The sequence below is a fragment of the Camelus bactrianus genome, chromosome 15, assembly GCF_048773025.1.
Source record: "Camelus bactrianus isolate YW-2024 breed Bactrian camel chromosome 15, ASM4877302v1, whole genome shotgun sequence".
Classification (NCBI taxonomy): domain Eukaryota; kingdom Metazoa; phylum Chordata; class Mammalia; order Artiodactyla; family Camelidae; genus Camelus; species Camelus bactrianus.
The window spans coordinates 31092360-31105362 of NC_133553.1; the positions used below are offsets into that span (position 1 = coordinate 31092360).

The window sequence follows — 13003 nt, forward strand, 5'->3', positions numbered from 1 at the left end:
ACCTCTTCTGTCATTACCGAACCTACCTCTATTGGTCCCACATCACTTCTAATCTGCTGTGTGCCAGGGAACAAGATTGCCCTGTGTTAGCAAGCTATTACAAGAGAAATAAACAGGCTTTTGCGCTCTTAGCACATGGACTTTGTATTAACAATTTCAGCTACTTAAGGGACTTATAGTTCCTGCCTACTTTTGGATGGTTCTGATTGGCTGGGGCTAACTGGTATCCTCCAGAGAGGGGAGGTGTTTTATTTTTCCTTGAATGATTTCACTTGATTTCTCTGGTAGAGAGCAGAAGGCCAAAGATAAATTTCTAGGCATCATTCCAAATGCTCACTGAAAGTGCTTCTACACCTACCCCTCTCATGTCCTGGGTAGAGGGTCTAAGTGAACCCATGGGTGGACACATCCCCCACACCCCTGGTCTTCCATTCCCAATCTGGAGTTGGAACCAAACCCATCCTAGACAGTCACCAAAGTCTGCTCTGTAGCTCAAGGGTTATTCTGGAGCATCCTTTCTTATTTTAGGGCCTATCTTCAATACCCAGCTATAATAAAGGTAAGTATAGCCTGAACCTGGATAACAATACCCATTAGAGAGGCAAATCACCTATAAAGGTGCATTTCAGTTGTACTTCACTTGCTCCAGCATCTCACACTGGTCATGGTACTAGCCTTTCTGTGCCCAGTTTTGGGGACTACACCATCACCCTTGTCCACTTCATAATCCACACCAATCTCTTCTCACGATCTAAGCCTTCATCAGTGAGCCGGAAGCAGTAAAACATTTCAGGGTTTTCCTCTGTTTGGAATTTACCTTCTCAGGTCTTTTACTGACAGTAGCAATTTCACTGATTGGGAGAGCAGATGTGTTGCTGGCAAAGATACAGTAATCTGGAATCACCTGCAGGGGAAGAACATTTAAGAATGTGTTGTGTCGGCCTGGGAGGTAACTGGAGTCTAAAGCAAAGCCAGTGAGTGACACCCGAGCCCTGCCCACCCTCTCACGCAGAACTGATCAGACAGAAGACACCCCATCCTTCACCTTTGTAAGAACAAGCCCTAATGTGCATGCCTATTTCATGTTATAGTGTTTTACACCACTGTACACACTGCACAGAAACAGTACACCACTGTAATTCTATCCATAGTATGTGAATACTATTATTTATCAACCTGGAAAACAGTCTCTAATGTAGACTGTCTCAGCATTCTGCCCACAACCCCAACTTATTTATGTTTTTATTCGGATGCTTAGATGAAAAACATGGAAGTCACATCTGTCAAATTTGTGCAAATCTGGGACAGGCCAAATCCTAACATCAAGGTTCAAGATACATTCAATACACTGAAAAGCTGAGTGTAACATAAGATCAGTTATAATGAGGATAAAGGTAAAGTACTGCATAAAGATCTTGTAAAAAAGAAAAAAAGAGGGAAAAAAGAACTGGATGGGCACCTAATGGGCAAGACCTAGCCTGGCAGTAAACTTGTGCTAAAGATCCCATGATTTTAGTTAATCAAAAGTATAATGTAGGGGAAAGGAGATCCTGACCATAAGAAAGCTAACAGTCTCAAGTTGCATTACTGGGGGTATGGTAGCCAACGCTGGTTGGAAAGTTCTCTATGGAGAGCAAACCAATGTCTCCGAAGATGGCTGGCAACAATTCTTCCCCTCCTTGCACACGTGCATCTCTCCTCCCATCCAGAGGCAGAGTCTCTTTCCCTTCCCTGAAATCTGGGCTGGCCTGTGACTTGCTTTTATCAGTGAGAAGCAGCAGCAGCGACCCGGCCAGTGCCAGGCCTCACCTTAGCAAGCCCGCTAGCTTCTGCTTTTGCTCTCCGGGAGGCCAGTGGCCACGCTGCAGAGAAGTTCCAGCAGGACTACCAGGTGGAGACAGGCCACGGGGGAAGGGAGGCGCCCCGGCCAAGCTTTTATTTGAATGCAGTCCTGTGAGTGACCCCACTGGGAAGCCTTTGTTTCAACAGGAACCACTACATTGATTTGCTCATAGTCTGCACTTCTCTTGATCTGATCCCTCTTCTTTTTCTCCTTTCCTTGATCACTGGCTTCCCAACTGCTAAAATTAACAAATTTTTCTCTACTCTGATCCTCCCAAACCCTGATTTTCCAAAGGCAAATACCATCATCTAGTCAGGTGGTAAATGCTCTTTTAGTGGGAAAAAGGCCGTGTCTTTCTGCGGCTCCTCAGCCTACCTACCACTGGCTCAGCAGCGCCCACAAAGCCCCAGGAACGTCGTCGACGTACCTCAGCTGAAATGCCACCTCGCATACATGGAATACACGTGTACCCAGCTCTTCCAAATTTTCTCCCTTAGCTGAGTCTATATTTCACTCTGTCTAAAGATTTTGGAATGTGTTTCACAAGTGGACACTGTCCCGAACAGAGCTGCTTGTCTTTCGTTTCTAAACCCTCATTAGGTTGAGTCATTAGTAGAGCGGAGACCATCCTCACGTGGAAGGGAGTCTTAGGAGTAGGCCCACTGCTCAAGACACCTGGAGCACTGCTGAGGCAGTGTCACTGTACTTACACCATTCACTAACCTACACTGTGTATTGCACTGGAGGCTAGTCAAGGCTCTGGGTCTGTCTCATGCCTGGATCACTGCCATTTCTTCTTTCCTTCCGCCTTCATACTGCACGCTGCAAGTACTTATTTTGTTCATCTCAATAACTACGTACAGCATTTAGACTCAAGACCAAAGCAGCACTTCCACAAAATGAGCATCTGAATCCTGCCTGGAAAAACTGTTTCTCTCCTATTTCCTTTGCTGCCTAACGAAGTTTATGTATAGCTTGCAGCCAACCAAAAATGTCAAGACGTCTGCCCACACTCCTTGAGGCTATTTGTATATTTGGGTGACTGAACTCTCACTCACATAAGGCTACGAACCCCGTGCTTAGGTTAATAAGCTACTTGTTTGTCTTCCCTTAGGGCTCTGATTTGACCTTTATAACAATACACAGTGTGCATGAGCTCACATAAAAACTTACGTTTGGGAGACAACAGCCCTATAAAGAGAACCACGAGTTTCCTATAGTTCTTTAAAATAAAAAACCCCATCTCCGTGTTCTCCACTCCCTACGCTGGGATCCAGCACAGCAGGCCCCTCACTTACCGCTTCTACTTCCTTTAGCACTCTGTGCTTAAGACTGAGGTCCTCAAAAACGGCTTCAATCACCATGTCGGCCTTTTCAAAACCCTGGTAATCAAGCTGTCCAGTCAAGTTGCTGAAAATGGAGTCCCTTTCAAATGATGTTATGGCTTTCTTCTTCACTTTATCATTCAGTCTAGAAAAAACCACACTCCTAGTCAGAGGGGGAGAACAGGGAGCTAACATTTACTGAGTATCCATGGGCCAGACAGTGTGCTCTGTGTTTTCACCAACTCAGTGAGGTAGTTGTGTTACTCCCTTGCTCAAAGAGGCTCAGAGGGACTTGTGGTCAAAGAACTAGTCGAGGGAAGGTATTAGAGTCAAAGACAAGGTTGACCCCCACATCCACGTTCCTTCTACTATTAGGTGTCTCTAAACACCCAACCTGCATAAACGATACCACTCATAAAACAGTTAAATCTGCCAAGAGGAGTGAACAGGAATCCCAGAAAGGCAAAACAGAAGGGCAACTCTGGTAATTCTCTCCCTAAAATAGAGGGAAGAGCCAACATGTGTCCTGGACCACAGGGGTTTACACTTGCTTACATATCATTTTGTTACTCTGTAATTGTGATCTACTGGAGGACAGAGACCAAGCATTATTTCTTGTATTTTTAATCCACTTCCTGATCAGCACCTATAAAGCACATTGTATTGATTACATAAAATATCAACTCAATGTTTCTTCTTTCCCAAAGAGAGCTAAAAAGGATTCCTGCTACTCAGACACTTAACTGATTATTTTCTCTTGCCAAGGAAAACAGGCTCTCTTAGGCTTTAATCTAACCACAATTTCAGAATAAATGACCTAGAGTTTTCCTCTGAATGAAGAATGAAGCTAAACGCCATTCATTAGTTTCCTTAACCAAAAGAAAAATTAAAGCTACAAGGCAAGTTCAAAGAAGTAGTCAGTGAAAGCCTTAAAAGTATAGATTCAAACATCCTGGTTCCTGACAATCACGTCAGCAGTCAGCAACAAGATGCCTGCAAGAGCGCAAAACAGTATTAGTTGCTCTAATTCCAATGCCTAATGAAACTATTCCCAAGAAAGGGCAGGACACACATGTGTCCCACGCCAGCAGGACGGTGAGGGCACTCACCACCACAGAGCCTGATGCTTCTGAGACAAAAAGGGAAACCCGGGACAGTGATATCCAAGAGCTTGAGGGGAAAAAGCTGTCCTAGAGCAGCAATTTCTGATTTTGGTGACTGTGAAATGCCGTTTGGGAACTCCTCTGTGCTAGTTTTGGAGGAATGCTGGTATTGAGCACATGCCATTTTAGGGTCAAAATCTTTTACTACAACGCCTTGCCTTCTTACATTAAGATAGTTGCTATCTCCCAACATGATTAAATCTGCCAGGTCCGGGACAGTATTATGGTAGCAATAAATGAGCTTCTCTGCAGAAAAGGGGTAAAAATATGCTTATGCTACATAATCTGTTTAAGAAACAAACAAAAAAAGCTTACTCAGCTAAAAGTCACATGCAAAATGGTCTAAGTGCAGCCAGCCTTAGACAGTCCATTACAATGAGCAGAGAAATGAGCTGAAACCAATCCCCAGCTTGGCCAAGTTGCTGCTCCATTTTCCCCCTCTGCAAAACACACGGTAGGTGTGTGTGTGTAGGTGGGGTGGGCAGTGGGAGGAGTGGAAGGAGTGGGGGAAAGGGGGGGAGACGGGCAAGAAGGAGAATAATATTCACCCTTTATTAACTCAGAGGTAAGATGGAGACACAATCTGTAAAGATTCAGATATTATGGAAGCAAATCAGTTAACGGCTTCTCTATGGTAACGCCAGTCAGGAAATACAAGGTTCATGAGTTCTGGTCCCAGCCCTACCTGCAAAGTACAATTACACAAGTTTCCTCACATCCTAATCTCAGTTCTCTCCACAGAGTCATGCTGTCTCATTATTCCACAACAATAGTGCAATTAAATGGAAATTGTCAAAATTCAAAAACATGAGAATTTCTAGTCTGATACCAAAGCATAAAATATGCATTAAATATGCATTAATATGGCATTAAAAAACACCTAACAGATAAGGTATTCTCTTCTGTACTCAAAGACTCCAATGATGTTAATGGTTTATCATACCTGTAACAACAACAATAAAAAGTGAAAGAAGGAATTATCACTGTTTCTAAAAATCACAAGGTACGAGACTTAACTATTTAGTATCCAGCACAGATCAGGTACAGGAAGAAGGAAACCGTGACGGCAAAAAAACAGAACACACTGTACTCCCCTGGCAAAGGCAGAGAGCAGGCTTACCCTTTGAACACTTGTTGCTGTCCTCGCCCCAACGCGCCTAATGTAGCATCCTTAAGTATAGTCTTTAGGCCCTTATCCACGGAGACCTGGGCGATGCCGGCTCCCATCAGCCCTGCGCCAAGAATGGCGAGGTGCCTGAAAGGAAGGGATAAAATGACTTTTGGTCAACAACTTTCAATCAACTCAGCAAAAGTGGGAGATCGCCCAGCTTATCATCCAACGAACCAACTGAAGCAGGCACAACAATAAGGTATTTCGAATTAATTTTTATCTACAAAAAGACACCTTTCATAAATGATTGACTTTCAAAGTTAAATGCAAAAATCCATTAGGTCTAAAAGAACTGGTCTGCCCAAGAAGATAGAATTATACTGATCTTCAGTCATGCCTGGAGATCACTGGAAACAAAACAAGCTGGCTTACACTTAAATTAACATGAATATTTTTCTTCAAACAAAAGCCAAATGCAGCGATATGCCCAAAGACAAATCTCTTCTTCCAACTACTTGTTTGTTAGTGATTTTCCCATTTTCCAGTCATCTTTCATTTCTCCTGATATCTGTGCCTTCCTCACCCCTTAGCTGGATTGGTTCTAAAGTCTCTTGGACAGTTTCTTTGCTTCCAGACCTAACCCCTCCCTCAAACACCTCCACACCTGCACACCCCTGCCCTTTCCACCCCCGAATTTCTCTCAACTTGTCGGGACCATCTGGCTTTCCCCATAATATTCTGGAATGGCTTCATGTACATTATATTTGTCTACTCAGTTAAATTATTTTTGAGGGACAGAGATCATGACTCTTTCGTTTTCCATAGTTCTTGCATAATATGCCCATAAATAACAAAAAAAAATTTTTTTCAGAACAACTCTCATCATAAAAGCAGCCCAAGTTTACAACATGGTAGGCCTAAACTAGAGTTGTTTCATTCTTAACAATCCTGATTATAATGTTCTAGTATCATACTCAAGACCTGGAAAGGAAACTTAATTTCAAGTCCTGGGAGTATCTTTCAGATGCAGCTTTGTAATAATACATGTATTTATGTGGTGATTTTTAAGTAACTGCAGAACATGAAAAAATAGGGTAGAGAAATATGAATAGGGGCTGAAAAAATGACTCATATATTTACTGCATCAAACTTTAAAAATTTGACAAATGACCCCACAAAAATTAAGACAACCATAGAATAGGAAGAAATTTGTAACATGTAGAGCAGACAAAGGATTACTACTGGGGAAATATATAGAACATACTTATAAATTTAAAAAGACAATCCGATAAAATGGGCAAGGGTTTATATAAAGCAATTCACAAAAGAAGAAAATACATTTCCAATAAAGATGCTCAATCTCCCTAACAACCTGCGAAATGCAAATTAAAATGAGATATTCTCTCCCCATCAGATTGGCAAAAATTTAAAAAGTATCAGTAAGGATGTAAAGAAATTGGTTCTTTCACGCATAGGTGATGGAAGTGTATTTTGTCCTATGTACATGGTCAAATTTATTGAAACAAAAAATCACATCCTCTATTACCTAGTAATTCTACTTCTCGCTATTTACTCCAGAGAAATGCACTTGTACACAAGATGATATGCTGTGAACAGTCATACAATATTTATAATAATGAAAAACTGTAAACAGCCATCAATCCATTAGTAGATTAAAATGAATGAGTTAACATACAGTGTCCAAGTCATTCCACTGACTAAAAAGAGCAAGTTGCAGGATTCATGCAGAAGGATCCCTTTTATATTAAAACATTCAAACCATAAACACAAAACAGGTTTATCTAGTATTTAAACTTATTTACAATAGTTTTTTTTAAAAAGGAGAATAAGAATGCATTCTTTGCATAAAAAATTAATTTATAAGGAGGAAAACAGGAAAATCAATAAGAAATTCAAATTTTTATCCAAAAGGCAAGAGGCAAGAGGCCCAGAGAGACAGGAGTGGAACTATTACTGACACCTGGGAAAGCAGGAAAGGGGGACACCATTTCTTCAATGTTCTTTATTAAATTTTCCATTCAACTTATTCTGCCTTGCATACTTTATAATTTATTCTTCATTTCTAAGATGATGTTACCTTTTTTCTTCAATTTATTGAATGCCAAAAAGTTCTTGGCAGGAAGAGGGGTCTAATGTGCTCAGGGCAGAAGAGGGTTAGGGCAAGGCTGAAGGTATCGTATCCATCTGACTCTGCAGATCTTCAGACATCTACAAGCTTAGCACATACTGAATTCCACAGGGCTTCCTAGGTAGAGTTGAACTTACTGAACTTCCTTCTGCGGAGCTCCAAATTTATTCTTCTTGCATAGGGTCTGACCATGGTAAAGTCCCATCAAGGCCTTTGATTCTTTGGTCATTGCAAGCTCTCCAAATTTCTGGAAAGTAAAGAGGAACAAGAAAAGGTAGAACTTTCCAGGACTGGAGACGTGGATTCCTTCAGTTCGGTTTCTCTGCAGAGCAGAGGTAACACACACGAAGCCTCAGGTCCTCTGGGGTCTCAGTGGTGCCGGAGCTGCAGAAGTCTGTCTCCTGCAGATGTTCTTTCTTTCCCTCTCCTCATCTGTACCACTTCTGACTACTGCTTTGAAAGGATCTGGATATAACTGAGCTCTTAGATTCCCTTAGATTTCCTACACCAGAGGTTGTGGTGATCTTTCTCATGGAATTAGAGTCAGAGCAAAATGGACCTTCACAATTATTTCAACCAACCCTCTCATTTTAAAGATTGAGGAGAGGAGGCCCAACGACTTGCTCAAAGCCACACTGCCTCAAAGGGGCAGAAACAGAACTTGAACTCAGGCAGTAGGACTCCCAACTCCATGGTTAGCAGGCTGCCCCATGTGGTATCTACCACTTTAACAAGTACTTTAACACTTAGACAGAGAACAAGTCTCAACTTAGTGGTTAAAAGCATGAGATTTAGAGTCCGGTTTTGACAAAACCGGGTTTGAATCCTAGCTCTGCCATTTCCCAGTTGTGAAGCTTTCTTCATCCTTAAAATGGGAAAAACAATACCTATTTTACAGTAGTGTTGTGGGAAATCAATGAAAATGCTAGAAAAATGACTGGGGGCTCACTGTTCCCTGTTACCATCATCAATATTACATGAACTTACTGCTATGATTACATGGTTACAAACAGCATTTTAAAGGAGGAATCCCTCTAATAAAGCTGCCTTCATATCCAAACAGAACATGAAATAATGTTCTACTAATCTTGACAAAGTAGGTTCTATTGACCAAACCAGTGATTTTCAGACCCTGGGTAGAGATCTATCAGTGGTCATTAATTTAGTGGGCAAGGCTAAGTAGAACAGATAGAAAACGCCAAGCACAGTGTTCAGGCTAATTTGTGAAACTTGTGCTTCACTCTTTCTGTATACATGTACACATGTACCTGGTTACAATGTAAAAGAATACATCAGAGTGCATTCCAGTCAGCAACCCAGTACGAGAAATGCTTTCTCTGGAACTTGTCCTGAGATCTTCAGATACTTTTTGTCCTTTTATCAAAGAGCAATCATCATTCTATGATGGTCTAGAACTTCAAAACAACCCAAACCACCTAAATCTACAATATCACCAACTTGTTAGGAAAGTGGAAGGGGTGAGGCTGGTTTGTGTGTCCCTCCGTCTTTCTGTTTTAGTCAGTGCAAAACATTTCCCTTCATTTCCTGATTCACCAAAGCGGGGCTGGCTTCAGTTTTCTCTGTAGGACCCAACAAGTAAGAACCACATTTTTCTATCAGCATGCTCATTTTATCACAACAAATCCAGCCCAACCTCAGAACAAAGGTGTTCAAACAATTCATTCTGAAAGGATTATAACTCTGCCCCTGCTCCTTCTGGTTGTTCTCTCATGATTGAGAGCAAGTTCAAATATCTGGGGACCAGTAGGGCTTTCTTAGCATCTACTTGCTCGCTGAGATTAATCATAAGAAATGACAACCACGGGAAGAAAACTTTACTAGGTTTTGAAATTTTTTCATTTTACACAGATCTTGGTCTTCTGGTACCTAACAATAAAACACTGAAAGGAAATAACTTTACCTGAGATTCAGAGAGATAGCCGGCGTCACTCCCTTGCTCGATCCCAGTCTTTACTACCTAAAGAATATAGAAAGCACTTGTTACGTGTTGGAATGGATTAGCGAGATGCACAGTAAGGCTGAAGAAACTGCTAGTGTTGTTAATCCTCAAAGACTAAGTCCAAGTCTAGACTGGCGTGATTAAGAGAAGAGGACTGAGGCCTGGCTGCTTAAGACTGATATAAATCTGCATCTCTGAGGCTACTGCTAAAGCTAGTGTAAAATAGAAGGAAATAAAATGGACGGAAAGAGAATTAAACAGAACAGGGAAAGACACAGAGGTTCCACAGCTCAAACTCTACCTCCTCATTCACCTTCGGATCCTGTTATTTTATCGGAGAAAGAGCTGCCGTCACCCCTCTCCAAGTCCAGTGACAGGTTTACCTTTTCCTCTTAAGTCCCTTCCCTCCTGCTTAAATGGCTCTTCCAGCTCCTCTCCTGTTCTCCAAATGTGGGCAAATCCCCAAAGTTCTACGTTCAGCCCTTTTTTCTCTCTGTGATTTTTTCCGCAGGCATATCGTTTAGTCCATTACATTAACCATCAACATCATGAAATTCAATTTAACATGTGGGGTAAGTACTATCCTAAGTATGAAAGAAATGACCCTGTACTCAATCACCATAATTTATGGGAAAGACATTACAAACAAACAAATCTATATCCTTAACTAACTTCTCTGCCTAAACTACTGTTGCTTGAATTTCCTGAAATACCTAATCTCAACACTTCTAAAACTTAACTCACAACCTCCCTTTGGCAAGTTTCTTACTATCTTCATATTTTCACTTTTACTCTTCTATCTCAGGGTCTTATTCAGACTTCAGGTCTCAGTTACCAAGATAGCTTCTTAGTTCACTGCTCTACTTTGTCTCTCTTTTAAATCCATTTTTACTCACTACCATGAAAATGGTTCTCTACGGTCTACACAGGACAAACATCAAATTTCTTAATTACTGTCAGCCTTTAAAAAAAAATCTAGCTTCAGTCTGCCTTTCTGAAGACATTGCATTATCCTCCCATGAAAACTGATTTCATTAAATGTTCCTTGAAGAACTTCATGCTTTCTGGCCTCTGTAACTTTGCTCAAAATGCCCACCCTGTCAAAGGAGAAGGTGTAGCTCAAGTTGTAGTGTGTGCTTAGCATCCATGAGGTCCTGGGTTCAATCCTCAGTACTTCCTCTAAAAATAAATAAATAAAACCTAACTACTACCCTCAAAAAAAAAAAAAAAAGCCCATCCTTTCTGGCACTGCTTTCTCTTCAGCTATTCTCTACCCATTTTTCAGGGCTCAGGTCAAATTCCATGAGACTCCTCCTAATTTCTCTGGTTCACAGTGACTGTTTCTTCTTCTGTGAACTCAGCAGTTTCCTCTGTCCCAGTTATCTGGCATTAATCCTATGCAGCTGTATAACGTCCCCTATACTGTCATTTGCCTTACCACACATATATGTCTAATCTCCCCAACCCAGCCTGTGAGATGAATGGAGGTAGGAATCATGTTTTATATTTTATGGACTTTGATGTCTTCTGCTCAAAATACATTTGTTGACTAATTCATCCTCCAACTTTGAAATCTTTGGTTTCATGCTCTTTTAATCTTGGACCTTGCAGGTTGAAAATTTTGTAAGTTTTAAAGTCTACCTTCAGACAGAAGTTTCGTCAACACTGTGATCATTTTAATTATCCTCCTTGACCTTTTCCAAACTTCTCTGTAGCATTACACCTTTTTTATAATTATGGCCATGGGGAAGTCAATGAGACATTTTAGGTACTGACAAAGATTTAGACTAAGGATAGAATACAGCCATCAATTTTATTTAAACTCCTTCTTAATGCCCAATATTTTACTGGCTTGTTACAATGATATGACATAGGTTCCTTTCCTGGTTTATATCTGGAGGTTTTAAACTGATCAACTAAAAAGTATGCCTGTCACTAATTTTTCTCAAATATATCCATTTATATAAATCCTCATAGCTTGCTATATGCTCTTCTGCTATTTTTTGTTTTAATAGCAGAATGAAAAAACTTTAGTACTGGCATACATGGTTCAGAATGGCAATAAAGAGTACATGCTCTAGACAAAACGAAGAAATGTGAGAAATGTGGGAGCAGGGGGTAAAGACTCACATCAATTATTTTCAGAGGTGCGGGATAAAGGCCTTTGGTCTGCTTTCGTACTTTTTCTTCCACCTTTTTGTAAATCTGTTGCCTGACAAATGGAATACTCATGGCATACGATGTCAATTCTGTAAGGTAAAATGCTTTTAGATCCTTACTGGAAAGAGCCCAGCTTCCCTTGTTTGTTTTACTGTAAATTCCATGAAAATGCAGTACTCCTAGCTATCTGAAAGAACTGATCTTTATTCTGATATACAAAATCTAAATTAAAAAAAAAAATCTAAATTTCAACCCAAGCACTTCTTTAAACATGGTTTAATTAATTGATAAATGTTAAAGTTGGGTGTTGGGTACATGAGTGTTTATTACACTATTATATTATTCAACTTTGGTATTAATGTTTTAAATTTTCCAAAATAAAGTTAAAAAAAAAAACATGTCTTTAACTAACCAGCGTAAGGTTCATGACTTGATCCTAGAGCAGAGTTAGTGCGCCCTTTAAGGTTGACTTTATGCCTAGAGTAAATAATGCACTTACCTCTTCCTCAGTTTGAATTTAGACCAAACAAAATTAAAATCCCTGGAAAGAAGCTTTCCCTCTGTTCTTTAATAATGACACTCACTTTCCACCAATCCCTTGTCTCTCTTTGGAGAGATCTTTTTATCAGCTAATCCTTTGGCAAAAGTAATTGCAACTTCTTCTAGGTATTCAATTGTCCGTTCCTCTGGAGGTTTTAATCCTGGTCCTGTAAAAATGGACACAACAGACTGGAATTAAATCTGGCTTGGATCAGTCCCAGGTGGGAAAAACCCAGGCAGGCCAAAGCCAAAGGCTCTGGCACCCACTTTCAGTGCAGCTTTCCATGTCAGACCCGAGACTGGTAGGTGAGAGTTGTGAACTATGAACTATGAACTCAAAGAGAGAAGTTACACTGAGTGATGGTGCAACAACCTACTCCAGGTAGAAAATAAATCTTAAGCCATATTTGCCTGGCTTCCACTTCTGAGTAGGATGTAGCACGTCTTGTGAGGCCTGTATTCTTGCTGCAAAACTGAGAAAAATGAATAAACTGCAAAATTATATGGTAAAGACAAATGTGGAAGTAACAAAGGTTATATGAACTGGAATCCCAGAGAAGGAAGAGCTTGTATGAGGTGAACTGATGACTGCTGGACATTCTCTTTTCTGGGGGTATACGTGATGCTTCTGGGCTGAAGACTGGACCTAGCTCAAGCAGAAGGATGCTGCTGGGGGAAAGTGAAATAATCAGTTTTTGGTGGTCACATAACAGATCAGAACTAGAAGAAACCAAATGCAAAGCTAGTTTTCC

At 40.7% G+C, this 13003-nt stretch overlaps 1 protein-coding gene across 1 annotated transcript in view; it reads right to left on the reverse strand.

Moving 5' to 3' along the window:
- The window catches only part of HADHA (hydroxyacyl-CoA dehydrogenase trifunctional multienzyme complex subunit alpha), a 38145-nt gene that overhangs the window by 5138 nt on the left and 20004 nt on the right, over positions 1-13003 (reverse strand). The window contains exons 8-14 of the mRNA XM_010948533.3: positions 12296-12418; positions 11682-11800; positions 9513-9569; positions 7729-7838; positions 5452-5586; positions 3142-3313; positions 818-904 (exon numbers count right to left, since the gene is read on the reverse strand). Coding sequence (XP_010946835.1) covers positions 818-904; positions 3142-3313; positions 5452-5586; positions 7729-7838; positions 9513-9569; positions 11682-11800; positions 12296-12418 — 803 coding nt within the window. The remainder of the gene's footprint in view (positions 1-817; positions 905-3141; positions 3314-5451; positions 5587-7728; positions 7839-9512; positions 9570-11681; positions 11801-12295; positions 12419-13003) is intronic.